General features: G+C 56.9%; 1 protein-coding gene across 2 annotated transcripts; it reads left to right on the plus strand.

Annotated features, from left to right (window-relative positions):
* The first annotated feature begins 705 nt into the window (after window positions 1-705).
* On the plus strand, window positions 706-20,073 carry RBBP8NL (RBBP8 N-terminal like). Of its 2 annotated transcripts, none has more exons than XM_048074664.2 (14): window positions 706-895; window positions 8,441-8,599; window positions 9,619-9,661; window positions 10,238-10,333; window positions 10,663-10,775; window positions 11,090-11,162; window positions 12,396-12,562; window positions 12,724-12,806; window positions 14,104-14,267; window positions 14,835-15,657; window positions 15,995-16,103; window positions 17,440-17,501; window positions 17,841-17,967; window positions 18,929-20,073. In XM_048074664.2, the coding sequence occupies exons 2-14, from the start codon at window positions 8,533-8,535 to the stop codon at window positions 19,048-19,050; spliced, it is 2,049 nt and encodes a 682-aa protein (XP_047930621.2). In that variant the 5' UTR covers window positions 706-895; window positions 8,441-8,532; the 3' UTR covers window positions 19,051-20,073. The 2 variants fall into 2 exon arrangements, with proteins under 2 accessions (XP_047930621.2, XP_047930622.2); XM_048074665.2 differs by having other exon boundaries at window positions 708-895; window positions 18,932-20,073.
* Window positions 20,074-22,218: the final 2,145 nt, after the last annotated feature.

Below are 22,218 nucleotides of genomic sequence, written 5' to 3' on the forward strand. Positions count from 1 at the left end.
GCTGCACTTCAAAGGCTCAGGACGTGTCCACGTCGCCTTCGGCTCTGCCAGCCCACAGCTGGGCTGGAAGCTGCTTGTGTCAGCAGCCGGAGCGGGGAGACAACCCGGGCTGGGGCTGCCGGCCAGGATCAGCACCCACATCACCCAGCCTTCCCCTGCTGCTCCCCCACCCCAGGGTGCCCCGAGAGGCACTCAGAGACCACGGGTTTTTTCTCTACCTGCGCCTGCAAGCAGCCAGAGGTGTCGATTTGGGCACGTCCCTTCTCCTGTCCCAGGCTGTTTGCTGCATGGCCGTGTTGCGTGCCCTGTGCTGAGCCCTGCCACAGCAGGGAGCCGAGGCCAAAGGCAGCCCCTGGTCCACGCTGCCCCCCCAAGAAGTGGCCCTGCAGGTAGGCAACATCCCTCTGAGTTAGCCTTATGGGTGCTCAAGGGTTTAGTAGGGCAGGATGCCTCTGTCGCTGTGCTCTTCCACTCCGAAAGGGCCACGTTACGTAAAAAGCAGAAATTCCCACCTTAATGGTGGCTGAATTATTTAAATGGGTCTGTTTGCTAATGTGATTGACTCCAACCAACAGCGCAGGTTGGGCTGTAATTATGGGAAAACAATCAAATCTCTATCTGGGTTCAAACCCTACTGGTCCTGCCGCTTTTTCTGTGCTACAGCAGAACCTGCTCAGCAGCTTCAGCCGCGCTCTGCCTCCTTTCTGCTGCCGGGGCAAAGAATCGCAAACCAGCAGAGCCAGTCGGACTGCAAAGAAAAAATTATGGCTTATTGTCTGTGCGAGTTCACCCACACTGCTCACTTCTGCCTCCCGTGTCCCAGGTGACTGTCCTGATCCCGGCTTAGCTGAGCCACAGGAGTCGAGGGAGAGACACCCAGAGGCAGTCCCCCGCCGTGAGTATGGTGCCCGCACCGATTTTTATCTGTCCCCTGGCACTCGGCGCACGGAGCTGGGGAGGGAGCTTTGGGGGGGGCTGTGCCTGGAGAAGTGCCCCAAAACCGCACGGCAGCGCTCCGGGGAGTGCTGTCACTTGGTGCCGGCAGCAGGAGCCTGGCCCTGCTCCCGTCCGAGGGGCAGTGGCACGGCTTGGCTTGCTTTTCTGTCCCCTCTCTGGGCTCGCGGAGGAAATTTGGGTTTTCCTCGCAGGCGGGGAGCTGCAGGCGTGCTGCAGAGCGGTGGCTCTGGCGCTGCAGGGAGCGGGCAGACGGGTCGGCAGGGAGCAGGGCTGAGCCTGCCCAGCACCACTGGGCTCACCTCGCCAGCAAACCCTTCTCCTCTGGCCTCTCCATCTGGGCGGGAAGGGCGGTGGGACGTCGCTGGGATTTGAAATGCAAAGAAATGGCACCCAGCTCACGCTCGGGATGAGTGCAGTGCCTGCACGAGTGTCGGGGCAGGTTACGGTGTCGGGCTGTGTGCCAGTAGTCGGGAGTCCGGTCACATTTGTATTTAAAGAGCAGGGACCGGAGGCTTTCTCTGAGCAAATATCCGGGGCTGTGACAAAGCCGCGTCCTCGGTCACACCGGGACAAGCCACAGGAGCACGGGGGTTTGTGGCAGTGCCTGTCCTGGGCAGGTGGCACCGCTGCCCTGAGTGTCAACACCCAGCTCCTGGGGCATCGCCCCGTTCCACCCCTTCCATGCAGCATCTCACACTGGGCTGCACCAAACCACGGGCGCGCTCAGCAGCAGATAGCTTCCAGTGGGGTTGTCAGGCTCCCTTCCCATCCCCGTTTTCCCACCCTAAATTGACCACATCTCTATTGCCAGGGCTACGGAGCAGCCCACAGGCTGCAGTCCCCTCCCTGCTCTCCCCTCCCTTAAATCCAGGCTGAAGGATGTGATGGGGGGGTGAGGGGGGGGACTGTGTCCATGCACATTGCTTTTGCTGCTGATTTTGCTGCTGGGATGGTCCCACGATGCAGAAAGGCCTGAAAATGCTCACAGGGGAGCCAAGCACACATCCTCCCGTGTGCTCTGGTGGAGGACACAGGACACTAGCACGTGGTATTGTTTCAAAAGCCAGCCTGGGCAGCAAAGTGTCCCCATCAGCAATGTGTCACCAAGCATTTGAGACAAACAGATGCCTCAGCCCATAAAAATGCCTGGCTGAGGCTGTCCTGCTGGGATGGCACCGTGCAGGGCAGAGCCGTGGTGCCACAACAGGGCTAAAGCCCAGGCAGAGCGGAGCTCCCTGCAGAGCCCTGGAGAGGGTCAAGCACCCCGTTATCTTTAGATGCAGCAGCCAGGGGAGAAAGCGTGGTTCTGTGCAAGCCTAAGAGTAGCAGAAGAGAATAGCTGGGCATGCAAAATATTTCCCAAAGACGGCATCTTCCCCTGCACTTTGCCCCCGATGCGCTCAGCAGCGGCGAGGGAGCACAAGTCCCAGCTAGCCTGCAAACTGCGCCGCAGCGGGGGCTGAGGCAGGAGCTGCCGGGCTCTGCTGCAAAGCTGCCTGCAGCTGGGGGCTGCTGTACGGGGCAGGGAAGGCACAGCCTGGCTGGATGAGGCTGGGTGGGTTTTTTCCTCCAAATCCGAGGCGTCGGGCACTTTACCTCCACTAGACTTCCCATCTGTTTTGCCATGAGCTGCAGGAATTCCTGCAGGATGGAGATTTAGGGGAATTAGTCATTGGTATCTTTGATCAAAGCTTCTCCAGGACTTCTGGAGGCAGCTCCTTTATTCCTGCCCCGCTTCCCCACGAGCGTGCTCCTGTACCACTCTCAGCGATGGGAACCTGGCTCCCACACCTGGCCAGGAGCAGAAAGCATCCACCCTTCCTGCCCCGCTTCTGCTCGACCTGAGGAGACCTCGTCTGCATGACAGCTGAAATCCTCTTGTTGCTGAAATTGCCAAAAGGAACCTTTAAAGCAGAGAAGCAAAATCCGGAGATTTACTCCACTGTTGCTTTGGAAGAGCCGTGAGGAATGTGCAGGGAAACCCAAGGCGTGAGCTCTTGCCCAAGAACGGAGCAGCGAGTGCAGCTCATGTGGAGCAGATCCCTGCAAACGAAAGGGCCCCTCACAGCACCCCAGCAAACCCCTCACCCCAAATCAGGCACCAAATCCCCCATCGGGGCATCCCCATCAGCAGGGGACCTGGATTTAATATAGGGGGTTTAATATAGCTCCCGGGGAGGAGAAGCGCCGCGGCTCTCTCTCCCCCAGCCAAGTGCAACCAGCATCCAGTATGGTTTTGCAGGACCGAATGTTTCTTATTATAAACAGCACCAAAGAGAAAAGCTGATTCAGTTAAGGACTTCATTATCTGCGTTGTATCCAGGGGAGAGAGATTTATTCTTTTCATTTGTGTTAGACTGGCTCACGATGGCCGTGCACACTGTGCCACAGCAGGGACAGAGGCGCCGGTTTATGCGAGCGTGGTTACGATGGATTTTCACACCCCTCATCCCGTACAAGACCCACTTGCTCGTGCAGGACCGCAGATGCCCACAGCAGCTGGTTTCCAGCAGCTGGCCCAGCAGAGGCGAGCCCCCGAGGTGTCCCGGTGCTGCTGCAGCCTTGCTCAGCCCCCAGCAGGGCAAGAGCAACCCAGGAGCTTTGCGGGATAAAACCCAGGAGCTTTGCGGGATAAAACCCAGGAGCTTTGCAGGATAAAACCCAGGAACCTTGCAGGATAAAACCCAGGGCAGAAATGGGCTCCCCATCCACCAGGAGCAGTGTGGGCTCTAGAGCACGTTGCTTTCGAGGTTTTCTTCCATCGAGGAGGGGAGAACAGGACCAAAGTGCTACAATGCACACAGCGTAACAGGGCCATGGGCTGACTCCATCGCTCCCCAGCTCCCCAGGGCAGCTCCTTCCCGCTCCCCCCAGCTTTTTTTGGGGGGGAAGGGGGAGGCCAAGGGAGTGTTGGGTTCTTTGGGTGCTTTGGGCTGGGAGGAGGCAGCTGCGCCTCTGCTCCCGACAGAGCCTTGAGCTATTCCCTGAGCCTCACCGCTTCTCAATTAAAACACCTGAAAAACGCGATAATGCTTCATTACCCACTTCCCAGAGCATTTTGAGGTGTTAATTAAGCAATGTTTATAGAAGCTGTGGTTATCCCGAGATGCACAGGCAGATAAGTGACTATTTTCTTTCCTATTCTGAGCCCTCGTGCAGGCACACAGACTTGCCCTCGCTCCCCGTGCATCCACCCAAGCCCACCGTGCCCTGAGCAGCATCACGGCACGGCCAGAGGGTCCAAATGTGGCCGTCCCATGTGGGGAGCAGGATGGAAATCTGCTGCTAAACCTCATCAAAGCAACAGGGAGCTGCTGACGGCAGGGACTGGAGGGCAGGAGGGCAAAGCCCCCTTCCCAGCTGGGGAAGGTGCAAGGAGAGATCCTGTAAACGCCCGCCTCAGTCCCATAAATGCTCACCCCCTGTATGAAATCCAAAGTCCAGTTCCTGGGCATGTTCACGTACTGCAGAGGACCAGCCTCTCCTGTCTTAGGGATCCCACAACCGCATTGCTGCACACATCAGGTGGGGTATTTGGGGCAGTAATAACGTTATTGAATAAAATCTACATTGCTTTGGTGGCTGCCACAGGGGTTAGAGAAGCAGAAGCTGCCTCCAAAAGGGCCACAGCGGTGGGGGAGAAGCTGAGCTGCTGCTTTCACTAAGGCAGGGGCTGTGTTGTATTATGGCAACGCAGACTTTATGGGGTTTAAGTAAATAGGTGCGCAGGTTGGGACTTGAGGCTGGATTCGCCCCTGTTTTTGCCCTGAAATGGGGCACATCTACCTACCCTTGAGCAGGGCAGCATATCCCCTGTGCCCTGCAGCCCCGTGTCAGCCTGTGCCACTGTCCCTCATTTGCAGCAATGGGCAAGTGTTACAGAGAGCTGCAGGAAACCCAAAAGGCTGGAGAGGCGGCTGCAGCCTCGTGGCCCCTCTGGGGCTCGGGATGGCCTGGGAGCCAGCATCCCCAGCCAGCACCCCAAGCCAAAAACTGGTGCAGGTGACCCTGGGGCAGGGGGTCTGCAGCGAGGGCTGTCTGTAAACCACCCCCAGGCTGCTCTTGGCGCTGATGGAGCCGCTCAGAGCAGCAGCCCGGCTTCATCGAGGATTTTCGGGTTGTGCGAGGCGGAGGTGAGAGCTGAAGTTGCTCCTCCTGTCGCTCCTGTCGGGGGGGTTCCAATGTGCCGGCCCCCACCCAGCAGCCGCACACACGACCGGTGTGCAGAGAGCAAGTGCTTGGTGGGACAGCCCGTGCCACGTTCGTCGGCCGTACAAATAAACAATTGCCAGCAGAAATAAACTCCCCCAAATCTGCCAAGCGCACAGTTCATCGGCAAAGCAGATCGGCTTCACGCTGGCCTGCAAAATACTCCCAGCACTGCAGATTTTCCATGAGTGATCAGGCGGCTTTTCTGAGTATAAATTCAATTTATGCTTCTAAAATTAGACCAGGAACATAGCGGGGTAGCCAACAGAAGAAAGTTTGGGTAGTGAGAACAGCGCTGCCCAGCAGTCACACAGCGAAAGGTACAGTGCATAAACCCAACGTGAAGCTGAACCACTGCTGATGGGGAAATATCTGATTATAAATCCATTAAGCTCAGCTGATCCGACAGTGCCAGAACTTCAGAGTCCCGAATTTATTTTTTTTTAATGACTTAAGCTCATTTAGCTAATGAGCTGCTTTATTCTTCTGGGAAGGACACGGTGCTGAGGGTGGGGATGCGAGCACCGCCGGCTGTGCCGGGGATGGGAAGGAGAGGCCAGAGCCCCTGGGAACCTGGGAACCTCAGGCAGCGCTGCCTGAGCCCACCCCTTCCCAAACCCCATGGCAGGGGGTAGGAAACACCCTCCCCGTGGCTCTCCCTCCCCAAGAAAGAGGAAGGAAGGCGCACAGAGAGCAAGGGAGTGAAGCTATCACTGGCCCCGGTGCTTTTTCCAAAGCAGCCAGATTTAGGGGCTGGCGGGGGAGCTCCCCAACCCTGGGTCTGTGTTAGCAGAGGGCACCCGTCACTGTGAAATACACCCGGCCCCACGACGGGGCCGCATCCAGCGCCGCCGGGTGTATATTAATGGTGACAGCTCGGGAAAGGGCTCAGGGCTGTAAATGAAACCCCTGTCTCGGGGTCTCTGTGCTCTGGTCTTCATCAATAAATCTCCCTCGATAAATCCTCCCGAGTGGGGCGGAGGAGCAGGGGGCCGCGGCTTCGCGCCTTGGCTGGTGCACACAGGGTGAGAAGGGAGCACATCAAAACTGCTGGGAGCCCGGGCTGCCTGCAGGGCTGCTCCGCCAGGGCGAAAGGATGGATCCTGGGTACAGAAATGTGGGGGCTGATGCTCCCCAACATCTCCTTGTAACTGTGGGTGCGCACAGACCAGACACCCAATTTCCTCTCCAGGTCCTTCCCAGTCCCATGTGCAGGTCCCATGTGCAGACAGGGACGGGTGCTGGCAGCTCAAAAAGCACCAAAATTTGCAAGAGCTTTCCCATGCAAAGGCCCAGGACCAAAGCCCCAGGCAGGTCGCGCATCCCCTGCTGACTCAGGGGTGCTGAGAAGATCAGGATGAGGAGTCCCAGCCTCTCTCCAGCCACAGCCGCAGCTGTGCGCAGGGAGCAGAGCAGCTGCCCACACCCCAGCCAAAATTACAGCCCCGGATCCTGACCTGCCAGGCTCTGCCCACGGCGCTGAGTCACCGCAGCTGCTCGCGGCACCGCTGGGAGGGCTCTGCCCCATGGCCCATGGGGACCTGGCCCCATATCCTGCCTGCCCCCAGCTCCCACCACCACCAAGCCCAAATCTGCCTGCCCGGCTGCAGGCTGACACGAGGCGAAACGGGACGTGACTTTCCCGGGACATCCCAGCTGCAGACCGAAACGCCCTGGCGCTGCTTGAGATGCCAGCAGGACAGGGAAGGTGACACCAGGACAGGGCAGCGCTGGGGACGGCAGCGTGGGCAGGGGCTGATCCAGCACCAGGGAGAGCCGACGGGAGCCCACGCTCCCTCGGCGGCTTCGCTTCCAGGTGCAAAACCTTCCCACCTTGCAGCGCTGGTAACGAGTGCCTGAGCACTTCAAAGCCTGCCCAGCCAGCACACGGGGTTGCAGCCCTGAGAGGCAGTGGAAAATCTCACCACCTGCCCCTCGCCCCAGGCAGCACCCAGTTCAGGACTCAGCAATCCCCAGAAGCTGCCAGCTACACCGAGGGAGCTCTCGTTAACATCTTTTTGTCGGGGTTTTTTTGGGGAGATGAGCTGGGTGTAATTTCACCTGGCTCGTTATTAAGCTATGGTTCTTGAGGTTGAGCAGGAGAGATCGGTTCCCAATCCCATTTCACGGTGGCTGATCCCGAGCCAGCCTGTTAGCTGTGCGAGCCGCAACAAGCCACGCTGCGTTTGGGAGCGCACTGCGGGCTGCGAGGGAGCACCCAGCCCTGGGAAAGGCAGCTTTGTGCCCAGGGAAGGGGGAGCAAAGCTGTTTGGGGTCTCTTTGTTCCCCAAAACAGCAAAATCTCTGGTCTGTTTGTACAAGACTTGCTCAAAAGCCAAGGCAAGCTGCTCAGTTTAGCGTTCAAGGAGCCCGGTTTGCAGCGGAGCCCTGATGCACCCCGGCTGTCTTCGGGTCGCCGTCTCGCCGAGCCGAGCGTGGGGAGAGCACACAAGCCGAGCTTGCTGCTTGTGCTCACCGGCGCGTGCCTCATTTCTTTTTAAAATCAGACCCTTTAGGGGAAAGTTTCTTCTTCCAGCTCTGCATGCCCACATCTTGCATATGCAGGCGATCAGGCACACCTCTGCTCTGCATGCAGATAAAGGCGCGCGGGTGCCGGCAGGGAAGGGGAGCGTGCGGAGGCTGCGAGGCTCTCCCCGTGCTGCCGTGGGGCTGCGAAACTCCAGTCCCGACAGCTCCGCTCCAGCCCGTCACCTCTGAGACACAGAGGGGCAGATTGCTCCCCGTTAATATCCGCGTGGCTTAAGTGGCTTTGTCGGGAAGGGGATTAACGGCCATGATTCAGCCACCCGGCGTGATGTTTCATGGGTTTGCACAGCTCCCACGCGGCGACGCTGAAGGCTCCCACGGGGATGTCCCTCTTCTCGTGGTGCAGCTCGGGTCCTCCGCGGGTGTGCAAGGCTTTGCTGGCACACCCAGAGGGTGCTTCCTGGGTGCCCAGATCGCACACTCCTCCTGCCCAAACGCAGGGTGAGAGCCCTCTGCGATGCCCTGCAGCGATGCCACTTTCCAAGCCATCGCTCTTCTGCTTTGTCTGTGGTCCCAGCCCTGGGCTGATGCAGGCTGGACAGCTCTGAGAGTCCTCCTCCTGGTGAGCATGCTACTTTTGTTCCATGTATGGGTTAGCAAATTATTTTACTTTCTGCAGTTGGGCAGGTATTTCTTTGTCCTGTTTCTAAGGCTTTGCAAAATGCCATATACACAAGATATATATATATATTTTTATTTTTTTTAATGGACACTTTTTCTGTTCTAGGCTAAATTCTGAATAATTTAAAAGAGAAGGACATCCTTATACTGGAAGCAGGCACTTCCAACACAGCCTGGGAGCACGGCACAGCCCTGAACATGACCACAGACACTTTTGCAGAGTTCCTGAACAAGCTCAAGGAAATTCACGAGAAAGAAGTTCAAGGTAGGGAGACATGAGAAGTCTTCTTATAAACTGGCCAAGGTCCATGGTCTGTGACAAGGGTGACTTGTCGGTGTGAAGGTGGTGATGCTGTTCCCACCCACGTTCTGCAAAAGTGCTGGGAAAACACCTGGAAGAAAGCAGACGCCAGGGAGGGTGGCAGAAGGGTGCGAGCAGTGAGGAGTACATGTGCTGGGTGTCCTCTGTGAGGCCAGGAGGGTTGGGATATGGCTTGGATACTGGGGGATCAGAGGGAAAGGGGAAAGATGCAATAATCCGTGAGGCAGAAGTAGCCGGAGTTGGAGGCTCTGTTACAGAAAACCTTGGAGTAAGGCTGGATAGTTTATTCCTCTAGGGAGTTTCCTGGTCATACATCATTGAAATAAGAACCACTAAGTTAAGCAAACAAATGCCAAATCCAATTGTTTTCCTATTAAAATAATTCCCAATATCAGCATTATGAACAAAACAACAGCATTTTTGAACAATTCTGGCTTATGAATTCATTCTTGTCTTGTGTAATTTCAGGCCATGTGAGAGTTAGAGAAAACCATTGAGCAATCCAAACCACATGTTTACATCTATTTTGCATAAAATGGATCTGACAAAATGTACCGTCTGCTGATCCATCACTGAAAGCCATTCTTGTTGAGCTGTAAATATTCTCCAAGTTGCTTTGCAGCCCTGACAGCCATAAAACACTGCCCACCTGGGAGATGCCTGGCGTGGCTGAAATAACTGGAAACAAAACTGAAACAGACTTCTCGGGGGTGGAGGGGAAACGCAAACTCATTAAACAGTGGAAATACAAAATGTGCTCCCATTCTGTTCAGCTTTTCCAGTTACATTAACCCGTGCTGCCATTTAGCACAGGCGTTAGCCTTTCTCAGGAATTAGGTTTGGAAGCGGTGAGGTTCCTCCCAGCCGAGGCACCCTCCTGAACCTAGATTATTGCCTTTTGTGTCTGAGGTGCCACGGAACCTGCGCTAATCACCCACCTCTGTCTCTGTTAATTATTGCAGGGCTGCAATCAAAGCTAACGGAGCTGACGACGGAGAAGTGCCGGTGAGCAGTGCCCAGCCCCGCGGTGCCCACGTCCCGGCACGGTGCAGGGAGAGGTTCACGCTGCTCAGTTAAACACCTCCCAGGCACTTGTGTGTCTTGAGGAGGTGCCCACCAAGGCCACGAGCCCCGAGCAGGAGGTTCCCTGATTTAGAGAGCACCGTTTGGCTTTTGGGCTCCACCAAATTTAAGCATTTTGGTGCCTTTCGCCGTGCAGGTCACCAGCAGGGGCAGCCAGGGCTGATCCCAGCCCACCTCCACCCTGCCTGCCCACGGACACAATGAGAAGCTATATTAATTCCTGGGAATTCATTAATTAATTACAGTGCTTCCTGGGAAGCAACAAAACGGGACAAAGCAAGCTGCTGACTCCAAGGGCAGCACCTGGGCTGTTCCCTGGGCTCCAGCTCCAACACGTTTGTTTTCTGCCCAAGTAAAAGCGCTTTGAGCTGCAGCAGCGTGAGCAGCACAGCGCGCTCAGAGCAGAAACCTTTCCCATTGACCGGGTGCTGAGGATAAATCCCCAGGTCTGGGGAGAAGCCTGGTAACCCTCTTTTCTTGGGTCTTCTCTCACATTAGTGACGCCCAGAGAATCGAAGAGTTGTTTGCTAAAAACCACCAACTAAGGGAACAACAGAAGGTCCTCAAAGAAAACGTGAAAGTGCTAGAAAACAGGTAAGCTTTCATTTTCAGCTAAGCATTTCTCGGTGGCAGTGTGTGCACTCTCCTAGAGGCACAGTCTGGGTTTTGGTGTCTCCCAAAAGCGGGCTGTAGCACGTGAGCAGCTTTTCTGCCACTTGGGGGGCTGGCACAGGGGAGCTTCCCCAAACCGAGGGGTCGTGGGGCAGGGGCTGGGGAGGTGGAAGCATGGGGCTGCGTGAACGCTGACAGTTTTGCTCATGTGTCTTGTGATGGGTTGGGCACACACCCTTCTGCACGTGCGTGGTGCTCGTTTCCCACGGGGATGTGTGGTAACACGCTCCCGGCCATGGGTTTTCATCCAGGCTGCGAGCGGGTCTCTGCGACAGATGCATGGTCACCCAGGAGCTGGCAAAAAAGAAGCAGAATGAGTACGAGACCTCCCACTTCCAGAGCCTCCAGCACATCTTCATTCTCAGTAGGTACCAAGGTCTGCTGTAAGCTTGGCTGTGGCTGGCTGGGTCTTTGCTCAGGCAGTGCCTCTCTTTGACATTTGCGTGGGAGCCACTCCAGTACCTGCACACTCAGGAGGTGTTTGGTGATGGGGAGGAGGGAGGGAGCGATGGAAGCGTGGAGGTATTGAGAAATGAGATCTGGAAACCGCACATGAAGTACTGGAGCTGGAGGTGGCAGCCCTCCGTATCTCCAGTAAAATGAGAGATAAGGAATAGGGGCTGCAGCCCTGCTCCGTGCAGCACCCAAAATTGCAGCTCTCCTCTTGTCTCTTTGCAGCTAATGAGATGAGTCGCCTGAAGGAGGAGAATAAAACTCTCAAGGAAGAACTGAAGAGGCTCCAGAGCCTGGAGTAAGTGCTCTTCTGAGTGTCATTCATGATGTGCAGCACTGGTACTGCAGAGGCCTCCCTGCCATCGAGCAGGGTCTGGGTCAGCCCAGAACTGGTGGGTCTTTAGCGCCTAATTCCCATGGATTCCTGTAGAAGCTAAGACAGCAAAATACCTGTCATGCTCCAAGTCCTCACTGAGCTTTGCTCACTCAGCTCTTCACATGCATCCAAGAGCTGAGCCTTCGGAGAACACGGGTACCCCCACAGGGAACCGAGGATGGGAAGTAAAGCCCTGGGCTGCTCGCCTTGGCCACGGAGCTCGCCTTGGGATTTCAGAGCTCCCAGAGCAGCAGCCACAGGCAGCAGGATGAGTCTGGTGCAGGAAGCAGAGCTGCGTGCACGGGATCGCAAGGGGCTGCGGCAGAGAGGAGCTGCTCCAGCAGGCTGATGTCCCGGCACAGCGCTGCGCTGAAAGCCAAGCAACCCGTCGGGCGGGCCAGTAAATAGAAACCCGTTCATTCCTCAGTGTTTAAAGTCCGGGGGAATTAGCACGGAGGGATTAGTTTAGAAATGTGTTTTCTTTGGAGCTCAGAAGCACGACCTGCTTAAAGAGAAGCTCTGACTTCTACGCCCCGATGCTTTTCAAGGCCTGGGGAGTTTCGGAGCTGCCGATCCGGTTGGGTTTGCTGAGCACCAAGCGCGCCAGCTCTGCTTTTCCCTCGGTTGCTGCACAGTAAGATTTTCACCCAAACATCCATGTCTTGGCACAAAGTCCAGCCAGGATTTGATCCATGCCATAGGTGTAGGGCTCAGACCTGCAGCGGCTCCCTCCTGGGGACCAAAAGCATCAGCTCTGCCAGCTCAAAATGGTGACAGCCCCCAGGCCCTGAATCCACCCCTATGCCAGGCTGAAAGCCCAGGCGGGGACGTACGGGTTCTCACACAGCTCTTGCAACAGCCACGGCTGGCTTTTGGCTTACCCAACGTTGCGGCTTCCCGCGACGTTACCCACAGCCAGGTGGGGAAATCAGACCTTGAGCTGTCGCGCTGGCTCCGTCCCATGCTGCAGACTGCAGCTGAGCCAGTGATAAGCTGAAAGGGAAGGAGGCTGAGGAGCCGGTATAACCACATTGTGTATAAATATGTATATTTATATATCAGGTTCTGTAACTCAGAGCTGCCAGCACAGTGGCTCTCAACCTGGCGATTTCCTTCTCCTGCCCCTTCTCATTCCTTCGTGTCCCCTCTCCGCAGGGACAGGACCAAGTGCCCAGGAGCCATCTCCAGAGAGAGCAGCTCCGCGCCCAGCTCCCCCTTGGCATTACTGTCCCCAGCGAGCAGGAACGCCAGCAGCGAGAGAGGGGCTCCCAGGGCAGCAGAGGAGACCCACCATGACGTGCCGGGGCTTGAGCTGGGTGAAGGTGGGTGCTGCTGCCTCCCACTGCCTCTCGAGGGGTTTGCAGCCTTGGTGCCAAGCACACAAGCAGCAGAGGGTCCCTGCCTTCACATGCTGGCTTGAGGCAGAAGGAAATTGTGGCTCTGTGGGACCGTCACGGTGGGTGGCTGTGTCTTTTTTTTGCAGAAAAGCCTGCAGGACAGAGAAGCTCTCCGAGCAGCAGGATTTCCCCAAGCACCGTCCTCCAGGAGGCCAGCCTTGCAGAAATGGTGAGTGACAGAGGTAGCCTGACGTCCTCAGGTCTTCTCCCCACTATGGTGGCCATCTGTACAGATCACGAGGGGTATAAGATGATAGAGAAAGAGTAGGAGGCATTTAGGGGGTAAAACAATTAGCCAGAATTGGGCAGCCCACTGTTGCCAAGGCCAAGTAGGGAACCTACCCAATGCCAGGTGCAGAAATCGCCACTATTTGCAAGCAAAGCATTTAGGGTTTGGCATAGGCTCCTGTTCCCCATCGCGAGAGCGCACCCCTTTGGTTTGCTCCCATGTTTACCCTCCAAGACAATGCACCCAGCATCCCCCAGTCCTCTGCCCATCATGCTGGTTCCTCTCTTGTTAGGGAAACCCCTGGTCACGGGGAGATCATGCTGACCCACGTTTCAGGGCAGCTTATCCTGAGCTATAGTCAGGAACAGGAGGCTGGAGCTCTGTGAAAGATGGAAAAGCCTGGAGAGCATGTGAAATGTGGAGGGTTTGGGTACAGAGTACAAACACGCCACAGCAGCCCTGCCCGAGAGCATCACAGATGTCTCTCCATCTGCAGCATAATGAATATGGGTGTTTTCGGAGGGGCTGGCATTCGGTGGTTGCCGTTGCGTGCATTGATGTCAGCCTGCCGTGCCTTTGAAGCGCAGCGTGTGTGTCAGCCGAGGGATGCTGAGTGGTAGGGTGATATTGGGCACGGGGGGATGAGGCTGCAGGACCCGGAGCCCTGCTCCTCGCCATGGGAACCCAAGCCCACATCCACACCCACACGGATGCTTTTGTTTTGGCACGGGCTCTGCTTACCCGAACGCCACAATAAAACTGAGAGAGCAGGTGAAGTGGGGTTTTGGTAAGGCCGCGGGCAGGCTGCGAGGATAATTAATGGGGATCGCAGGAAGGCTTGGTGACATCTCTGGGTAGGCAGGGAAAAGTCAAGTCAGAACATGTGGTGAGCCCTCTATGGCAGGAGATGGAGATCGTGATGGCCTGGCTTCAGAGCCAGGGCTTCGCTGGAAGTACACCCAGCAAATAAGGAATAAAACATGTGATAGGTCCTGCTAGGAAGCATGAAGGGGAACGTTCTGGGGAAAACCAGTAATGTTACAGTTCAGCTGGTGATTGGGTTTGTACCAAATCGTTTCTCAGCACCTCTGGAGCGGAAACACATAAAAGCTGGTGGCAAGATGTTATTTGTACGGAGCACCCAGGAGAAGTTTCTGCTCACGCTGGCATAGGTCTGGGTAGCACCCAGAGCCCTGCTGCTCACAGCCAAACCGCTCACCCAGAGTTTTCTCCACAGGCATCCCAGAGGATCTCCAACCAGCTGCACGGGACCATCGCCTTGGTGAGACCCGGCTCCAGACCGTGTCTCCTGGAGAAAAGTCCTTCGGGAGCAGCAGTGTCCCCCCCGGCAAGAAAAACCCCTCTGCCGCTGGAGCGGGAGCGCAGCCCCAGCCTGGAGCCGTGAGTCCCCCACTCGGGGCTGGTGGTGGGCAGGCACGGGCCGGATCCTTGCCCCTGTCCCTTTTGGGTGGCTGGTATTCGCCCACCTTCTTCTGCAGACATCCTGCAATGCCCACAGCCCCAGGGAAAGGGGGCTGGGGGGGGGGTCTCCCAGTTTACACCAGCAACAATGACCGGAATCCAGCCCGACCAGCCCAGGCTCCTGCTCCTTCATCTTCAGACAGCCCCAGCGGGTGCCCGTCCCGCCTGCCCTCCCTGCTGCTCCTTATCTATTCTAATGGGCTTTTCTGCAGGGCTCAGCACCTCCCAGGGCTTCTCCTCCCCGTGGGTTTCAGGGCGCAGAGGGCTAAGCAGAGCCAGCACGGACCGAGCTGCCCGTTGTGGGGGGGACCTGTGGTGCACCCCCAGGGAAAGCCCGCACACGGGGCCCTTGCCAAAAAATAAGTGATAGCCGAGACTCGGCTTGCATGGGCAGGCTCACGTGCCGCACAGTGAGAGTCTCCCAGAGGCAATTAGGGGATTGTTCCCCTGTCCTGGAGTGATTACTTTTATCCCTCTTTCTTTTAGCTATTTAACAGCAACCAAACCAGACTCACCCAAGCTTGCCTCGTCTTACGAAACCCTAAAACTGACCGCCCGGAAAGAGCAGCTCTGCCTCCTCAACAGGCACTTCTCCCTGCACCAGCTGGGGCTGGCGGGCAACTGCGCCCTGGCCGACAGGGACGGCAGCTTCCCCAGCCACCTGCTCAGGGCCAAAGACGGCGAGGGCAGGATGAGGCCCCCCGACGACTGGGACGACCGCGCTGCCCTGCTCAAGCTCCCCGCCGCCGTGGTGTACATGAGGGACCAGCACCTGGAGGGGAAGCTGCACCTCCTCAAGCACCGGGAGCAGCTGCAGCATCTCCTCCTGCACCAGCGGCAGCAAAGCCAACGGGCCAGGGCAGAGAGTGACCCGAAATCCGTGCCCGAGGAGCGGCCCCTGTCCCCGTGGCCGAGCATCGTGGGGGGATGCAAGGAGGAGAGGTCCTTCCTGGAGGATGCCGTGGATGGGAAGGAGGAGAAGGAGCTCTGGCTGAGCCGGGATGGCTCCGAGCACCGAGAAAAGGTGGAGGCGGGGAGGGACTATGGTGCGGACGTACCGCTGGACCTGTCGGATGCTGGCCGCGGCAGGGAAGCAGGCTGGAGGGACTGCCGGGAGCCGCGGGAGGCCGGCAGCCCACGGCCGAGCCCCAGGGGCAGCCCCATGCACGGCCCCTGCGGGCGGCACGGGATGGAGCGGGACGGCTCGCGTCCCCCCAGCCGCTGGCCCAGCACTGCCCGGGCACCGCTCGCAGAGCAGCACGGTGCTGCTGAGGAGGAGGAGGAGGAGGAGCAGGAGGAAGAAGCTATGGTGAGTACCGCGCAGGCTGGCAACACCCATGGCCCCTTCCTTGCTGCTGGGAGCCCAGTGCTCGATGTCAGTGTCATTACACCCACCGTTAACGTCCCATTCTGAAATGGCCCAGGAATGGGTGGCTTTGCCACGTGTCTGCCGATGGGGTTTTCCACCTGGCTCAGCAGAAAGGCACACAGCAGCCTTTCTCCCTCCACACCGGCTGGTTCTCATCCCTGCATTTGTCACCGTCATCACGTAGGGGCTGGGGACAGCCCTTTTCTCCTGCCTGTGAAGGCAGCATTTGTATAGCTAGGCCACCTGTAGGCATTCATGGGATTTCTGCTCTTTACAGCTCGCTCTCTCCCGGACGCATCCTACAAGCAAGCCAACGCTGAGCGACCCAGAGGCCCTCACAGAGCCCAGGGTGAGACTGGCTGCCAGTGCACACAAGGGAGAACCAGGTAAGGAGCCCCAGGCAAGCGTGACATCTGAGAAGGCAAGAGCCAAAGGCGCATTCTGCAGTGCGTGGAGGCATCCTGCAGCAGGGAACAGCCTGTGCTGGCTGTTGCAACCACCCGCACTCTCTGCAGCCCACAGCAGGTGTTAACCAGCTCAGGAGACCCTTTCAGGGGACCGGGTGCTCCTAGCTCCCAGCTCTTTTGGACCCTCAGGGAATTCGGGATTTCACCCTGAGCACGGAGGGAGGGATGCTGCTACCCGCAGCAGGCAGGACAGGGAACACTCTCCCCTTTTCCACGCCCCGTCCCCAGTAAAAGTCCTTCCCATCCCCAAACTGAGCAGTGACTCCAGCCTGAGCTGCTCTCTCCTTGCTGACCACCGTGGGGCAGGGGGGCAGTTTTACCCCGTGGGGTGGGAGGCAGCAGCCATGTGGAGCGCAGCGGGAGGCACGTCGGCTGGGACCTGCTCCCTACCGGCCCTACAGGCTCGGCCAGAAAGTTGAGCTCGCCTGGATTAGTTGGTCTGGGCGTGTCGGAGTGGTTTGGGAACACTCTCCAGAGCGGGATTTTGCACGGTGGAAAAAAAAAAGGGGGGGGGTGTCCTAGGTGATTTACATGTTAGGGAGATATCATCATGGCAGAAGAATTTCAGCTGATTACATTCTGGGTGTGGGAAAATGCAGGACTTTCTTCAGCACTCACCTGAAGGTTGACACAAAGCCCAGGAAACAATGCACTGATACTTCTGCACTTTTCAGTGAACCTTAACGCCCGGAAGGACAGCGTGAGGACGGGGTCAGGCTGCCGGGGCTCTTGGGGTGCCTGAGAGTGGCACCAACGTCCCCCCCCGGGCAGGGGCAGGAGGAAGCTGCCCAGCCTGCAGCCCCCCTGCCAGACCTGGGTGGGCAGGAGCAGGCTTAGGGCAAGAAGTGATGGGGTGCTCGGGGTGTCAGACAGAGCTCTGAGAAGTCTGGGATTTTAAACGCCCCTCGGCTTCATCACCTGCACATGGCCACTGGCTTCGGGACAGTGCTCACCACCTCCTCATAGCAAAGCCCTACAGAGACAGTGTTATTGGGCGTCTGTCCCCAGAGTCCCCTGTTTGGTGTCCCCTAAATGTCCATTTCAATAAACAGCCATGGGGACACCAGAGCCCTTCCCTCGGCCGGGAGCACCCAGGGGGAGTGTGGCCTCGTCCCTGCTCCGTCTCCTCATGTCTTCGTGTTTTTAGGTGCCCTGAATGCAGACACCCAGTAACGAAGAGCCAGTGGCTCTGTATCATGCCTGTGAGCTTGTCAGCCCCAGGCCGGCCAAAACCCTTCCTTTCATGTTTCCACAGATGACGACGATGCTGAGTCCGGGCAGCAGGAATCCGACGAGGCAGACACGACGGACAGCGAGGTTGGTTTGCTCTCCCAGCCCCTTGGCTTCGGCTGCCTGGGCCTGGCAGCACCTTCAGACTGGGGATTCCTGTTCGGAGAGGCACTGGGAGGTGCAGGACGGGTTGTCCCTGCCCGGCTCCCTGCGGGAGGTGGTGGCTCTTCCTCCACCAGATGCCAAGCCCCACTTCCACAGTTACCCAACTGGTTGCTGAGGGGTAGCGATGTCGCTCTTTCCAGATAGGTTTCTGAACACCAGCACTTGTCACAACTCCGTGGCCATGGCCACAAAGGTCCTTGGCTGTTAGCGCCATGGAAATTGGGGCAGTTTGTAAGCTGACTGCTCTTCTGCTCGGTGCAGGTGGCTGCCCCTTGTGAGCACGACGTCCTGCAAGAAGCCCAGGCTGAAGGGAAATACTTTTGCACCAAAGACAGAGCTCACGCACTACAAAAGAAGAGGAAAAGAGGACAGGATCCCTGGACAAAAGGTAGGGAGAAGGAGTTCCTCATGCCATCAGCTCAGGGCTACAGCCTCAGCTGCTTCCCAAGGGGCAAGCCAAGGGCACCACCACGAACAGATGCCACGCTGCACACAGATTTTGCCCAAGGTGACGCAGCAGAGTCGTTCGGTTCCCTGCAATAAACCACACCGGTTGGCTCTGCAGCCAGAGGAGCCTCTGCTAATGGTTAGCCAGGGGCAGGGTGGGCAGGAGAGCGCCCCGGAGCACCTAAGCTAACAGGTCTAAGTCCCCCGTGTTTGCTTAGCCGCTCAGGGAGGAGCCGATCGGAGAAGGCCAAATTCCCAGCAACGAGCTGTTGACACTCGGAGAAAGGTTTCTGCCAGCCCTGTTGATTTTCCAGTGTGGCCGTGGAGGCTTTCCCTGGCTGACAAAGGAATGTGTCGTGCCCACGCTTCCTACAGGTGAATAAGCAGAAAACGACTCCTGATAAGGGCGAGGATAAGCCAGCGTGGCTGTCAAGCCTTAAATATTGCCCTGTCAGAAATATCCTGCTCCTAACCCTCTCTGCACCCCCAGTAAAGAAAGGGCAGTGTTGACCAAATTAAACGTATGTAGAGGCATAAAAGGGCCTTGTCTGATGGGCCAGCACTGCCCCTCGCTCCATGCCCAGCCCTCAGGGGTGGCTGCCAGCTCTGCGAGCCCCACAGCAGCTGGGGGAGGAGAGGATTTACTTGGCAAACCGAGATGCTCAGAGCAATGGGGAAGAAAAAGGGCCTGTGTCCCCAGGGCAGGCATGCACTGTCTCTGGTGTGGGCCCTCCAGGACTGGATGTAGACACTCAGACTTGTGAGAGGGATTTCTCTTCGTCTTTCTGTTGCTGAGCTTTGCTTCCTCCTGTGCAGTCCCTGTTTTGGGACTAGGCCGCAGTGACCTCACAGATGCAAAGCCATTGCTCTGCGGTTAACTCCTATCATCATCTTGCTGTTAGCAGGATCTAAGAAGTCAATGAGAGGGAGAAAGAAAGTCAAAGCTGAACAGTGCTCGGCGGGGATCACAGAGGAGCCAGAGAACTGCTCGGCTGCCAGCCACGACGCCTCCGAGGAGAGCTAAGAGCAGGACGAGGAGCAGCACAGGAGCTGCAGGCCGAAGGAGAAGGCTCAGAGACCTCGGCATCCCTCCCGCGCTGGGAGAGCGGCTCCTGCCTGATGTGCCAGGAATGAGGGAACTCAGAGGGGCTCTGGAACGAGCAGAGCACCACAAAAGCCTTCACTCAGCACCCCGGCAGAGGCTCGGCGAGGAAGAGGGCTGTGGGTGAGACCGGGAGCAGCCAGGTGGCTGTGGCGGGGCGGCACACCCCGTGCCCCCCAGCCCTGTGCCCTCCCGCTGGTGCCAGGAGGGGGAGATGCCGCTGCAGCACGGGCCCTGGGCCAGGACCAAATCCTCCTTGGGATTTCATGCTGGGAGAACGGAGCACCCAGACCCCAGGGATATCTCCCTGGTGGCTGCCCAAAGCCTGAGCACCACGGGGTCCTGCTGTCGCCACGCGTGAACCCACATCAATTAAATCCCTATCCAGTTTTCACACAAATCTGCATCTTTTTTGAACAGCAGAAAGCCGATGGCTTTCCTTTCTAGTTTGTGGGGAGCAGGCACAAGGGCTGGGCAGGCGGGACACGTCCCCAGAGAGGGAAGGGAGAAGAGCAGGAGGAGGGTGAGGGTGCACGTTCCCCCTGCCCGCGGTGTCCTGTGTCCCTGCAAGAGCCAGGCGGGCAAGTCCCAGCTGCGGCTCAGCAGCTCGCCCTGACCTTGGCAGTGCTGCCAGGAGCTTGTTTTCACATGGATCGACCATTCTTAAGCAATTTTGCTGATGCGTTAAGCATGGGCAAGTTGCCCTTCAGCATCGAGCGATGGGGCTGCTCACGCTCTGTGGCCCAGGACGGGACAAGAAGAGCGGCGGAGAGCATCGCTGCAGCCACAGCATCGCACCAGGGGCCAGGGCTGCTCGCAGCACACGTGCAGAGACCAGAGCCGAAACGGAGGCAGAGGTGCCGGAGACAGCATCTGCCCTGCCTGGTGTTTTTCCACAGCCGTTTGCTTTAGTAGGCGTCGCTCCCGGTTAAACGTGGGTTTGTTTTTAGCAGAGTAAAATAACACTAAAAATCAATAAATAAATAAACATTTATTAAATAAAAATAAAAAAAGGAAAAAGAAGATGGGAAAAAAAGGAAAAAGAAAGCAAAGAAGAAAATAAAACGAAAAAAAAGGGGGGGAAAAAGAAAAAAAAGAAAAAAAAGAAAAAAAGAAAAAAAAAGGAGGGGAGCGGGGCCGCGGTCGGGCAGCGCCGCCTGCTGGGCACAGCCGTGCCGAGCCGTGCCGGGCCGTGCTGCTCCTGGCAATCCCAAAACTTGTCCCTGGCTACAGGGGGTTGTCCCCTGCGTCTTCCCGGCCCGGGACAGAGGATGTCTGGGTTCTTCTTTCCCTTTGAGTGCCTCCTGCCTGGCTGGGGTCCCCAGGGCAGAGGATGAGGGGACCAGGGCAGCAGGGCTGCAGGCGTGGGACTCCATCCCGCTGCTGGCCCAAGCAACCCGCAGCTGCCTCCCCAAGGCCGAGGGGTTTTGTAGGGTTTAGGGTTTGCAGAGCTCCATGCTGGGCAGGGTTTGCCCAGGGATGCTGCTGGTGGCTGTGGTTTCGGGGTGCTGGGGGTGCTCAGCAGCTCTGGCACCAGGGATGGAGCAGTAAGGATGCTTTTTTTTTTTTTTTTCTGAATCAAGCAGCATCCAAGCAAGTTGTTGAAGGGAAATAAAGCTTTGTACTCTGCTCTTTATCCAACCCTGTAAATGCTGCTCTTATCCAGCCCCTGGCATGCTGGTACCCACCACCAGCACACTACAGACACACAGATAACTGCTGAAGTCCATTAATTCTCGTACTTACGCCTGCCAGTCTCTCGTTCGTACAATTCCCGTCAGATAAATGCATGTATTGATTTAGTGAGCTACAGCCAGTCTGAGGCTTGAATTGTTCTGCCATAAGGAAGGAACCTGAGCTTTCCACGGCTCCTCTGAGCCTCGCAGGGCTTCCAGCTGCAGGTGCAGCTCTGCTCGGGGCAGTGCATTTCCAGGAGTGTGGGCAGTGCTCAGCCTGGGGGCAGATCCTGCCTCCCCCAGAGCACAGTGCTCAATTGTGGCTCTCTGGAGTTGTGCTAAGGACTCTGAGGGATGTCAGTGCCCAAGAACCAGTGATCTGTGCTTCAGAGTTTAAACATTTTGTTCCCACACTTCCATTCAGCGCAGGGCAGCCTTGTGCAGGGGGTCTCCAAAAAGTCACCGAAATTACCCTTGGTAGAGTGTGTGAGTTACAGCCCACAGCGCAATAAAGCAGAAGAGAAGCTGTCCCAAGAACAGATCGGTCCTTCCAGAAGGCTGGCAGCTCACGTTTGTTTTGTTTAGGCATATTGTAGCTCTGATCTCATCCGTGCAGAAGTGTAGGCAGGGTGCTGGGCCCATGAGCTGGTTTCCCACAGGACTGGGTTCGGAGCACAGCCGGGTTTTTCTCCTCTCAGGGGCCGCATCTGAAATCTGAAAGAGCGGCCACGTAAGTAGTGCTGTTCACTCTTAGCCCATCAAAAATAGCATGACTGGCTGCCTTGCTGCCTGTCATGCAAAACAGTTCCAATTACAGACCGTCACAAGTCTTCTGCTTGCTGTTCCTTGAGCATTTTGTGTATGCTGAATCATTCCTACGGCAGCGATGGCTGCTCCCTGCTTGCAGCCCCGGGGAGAGCACACCGAGCCCCTCGTCCTCAGCACATCAGCCTCCCCCTAACTCAGCAGTGAAGCGACATTTTCAGCCACTGCTTTGTAAAATGGAGTAAGAAATAAGTTTGTGCAAGCCTAGATGTGAATATAAATCTCCACCTCGGAAAAAAAAAAAAAAAAAAAATTGCCGCCACACAAAGGTTCCTCTGTTGCACTTGTAACTGAGATGCTGCTGTGCAGGGAAGCAGGAAGTCGAACGAGCTGCAAGCGAGAGGGGACGTGGCTGGTGAAATGCAGGAACTAAAAGCACCAAAAATAGAGAAGTGCATGCCAGATCCTCCCCTTTCCCTTACATTCTTATGCGGCGTTATTCCCCCTACAGCAGTAGGTATTTTGAAGGTGCCTTAAGCCATGCCCTTTTCCTGAGCCACCTTCTCTGTAGCAAAATCCTTTAAAATGAGAGCTGATTGGTGCGTAACGCCCATGTATAGTGCTGGCTTCAGAAACACAGCTTTGCTCG

The sequence above is a fragment of the Anser cygnoides genome, chromosome 16 (assembly GCF_040182565.1).
Source record: "Anser cygnoides isolate HZ-2024a breed goose chromosome 16, Taihu_goose_T2T_genome, whole genome shotgun sequence".
Lineage (NCBI taxonomy): Eukaryota > Metazoa > Chordata > Aves > Anseriformes > Anatidae > Anser > Anser cygnoides.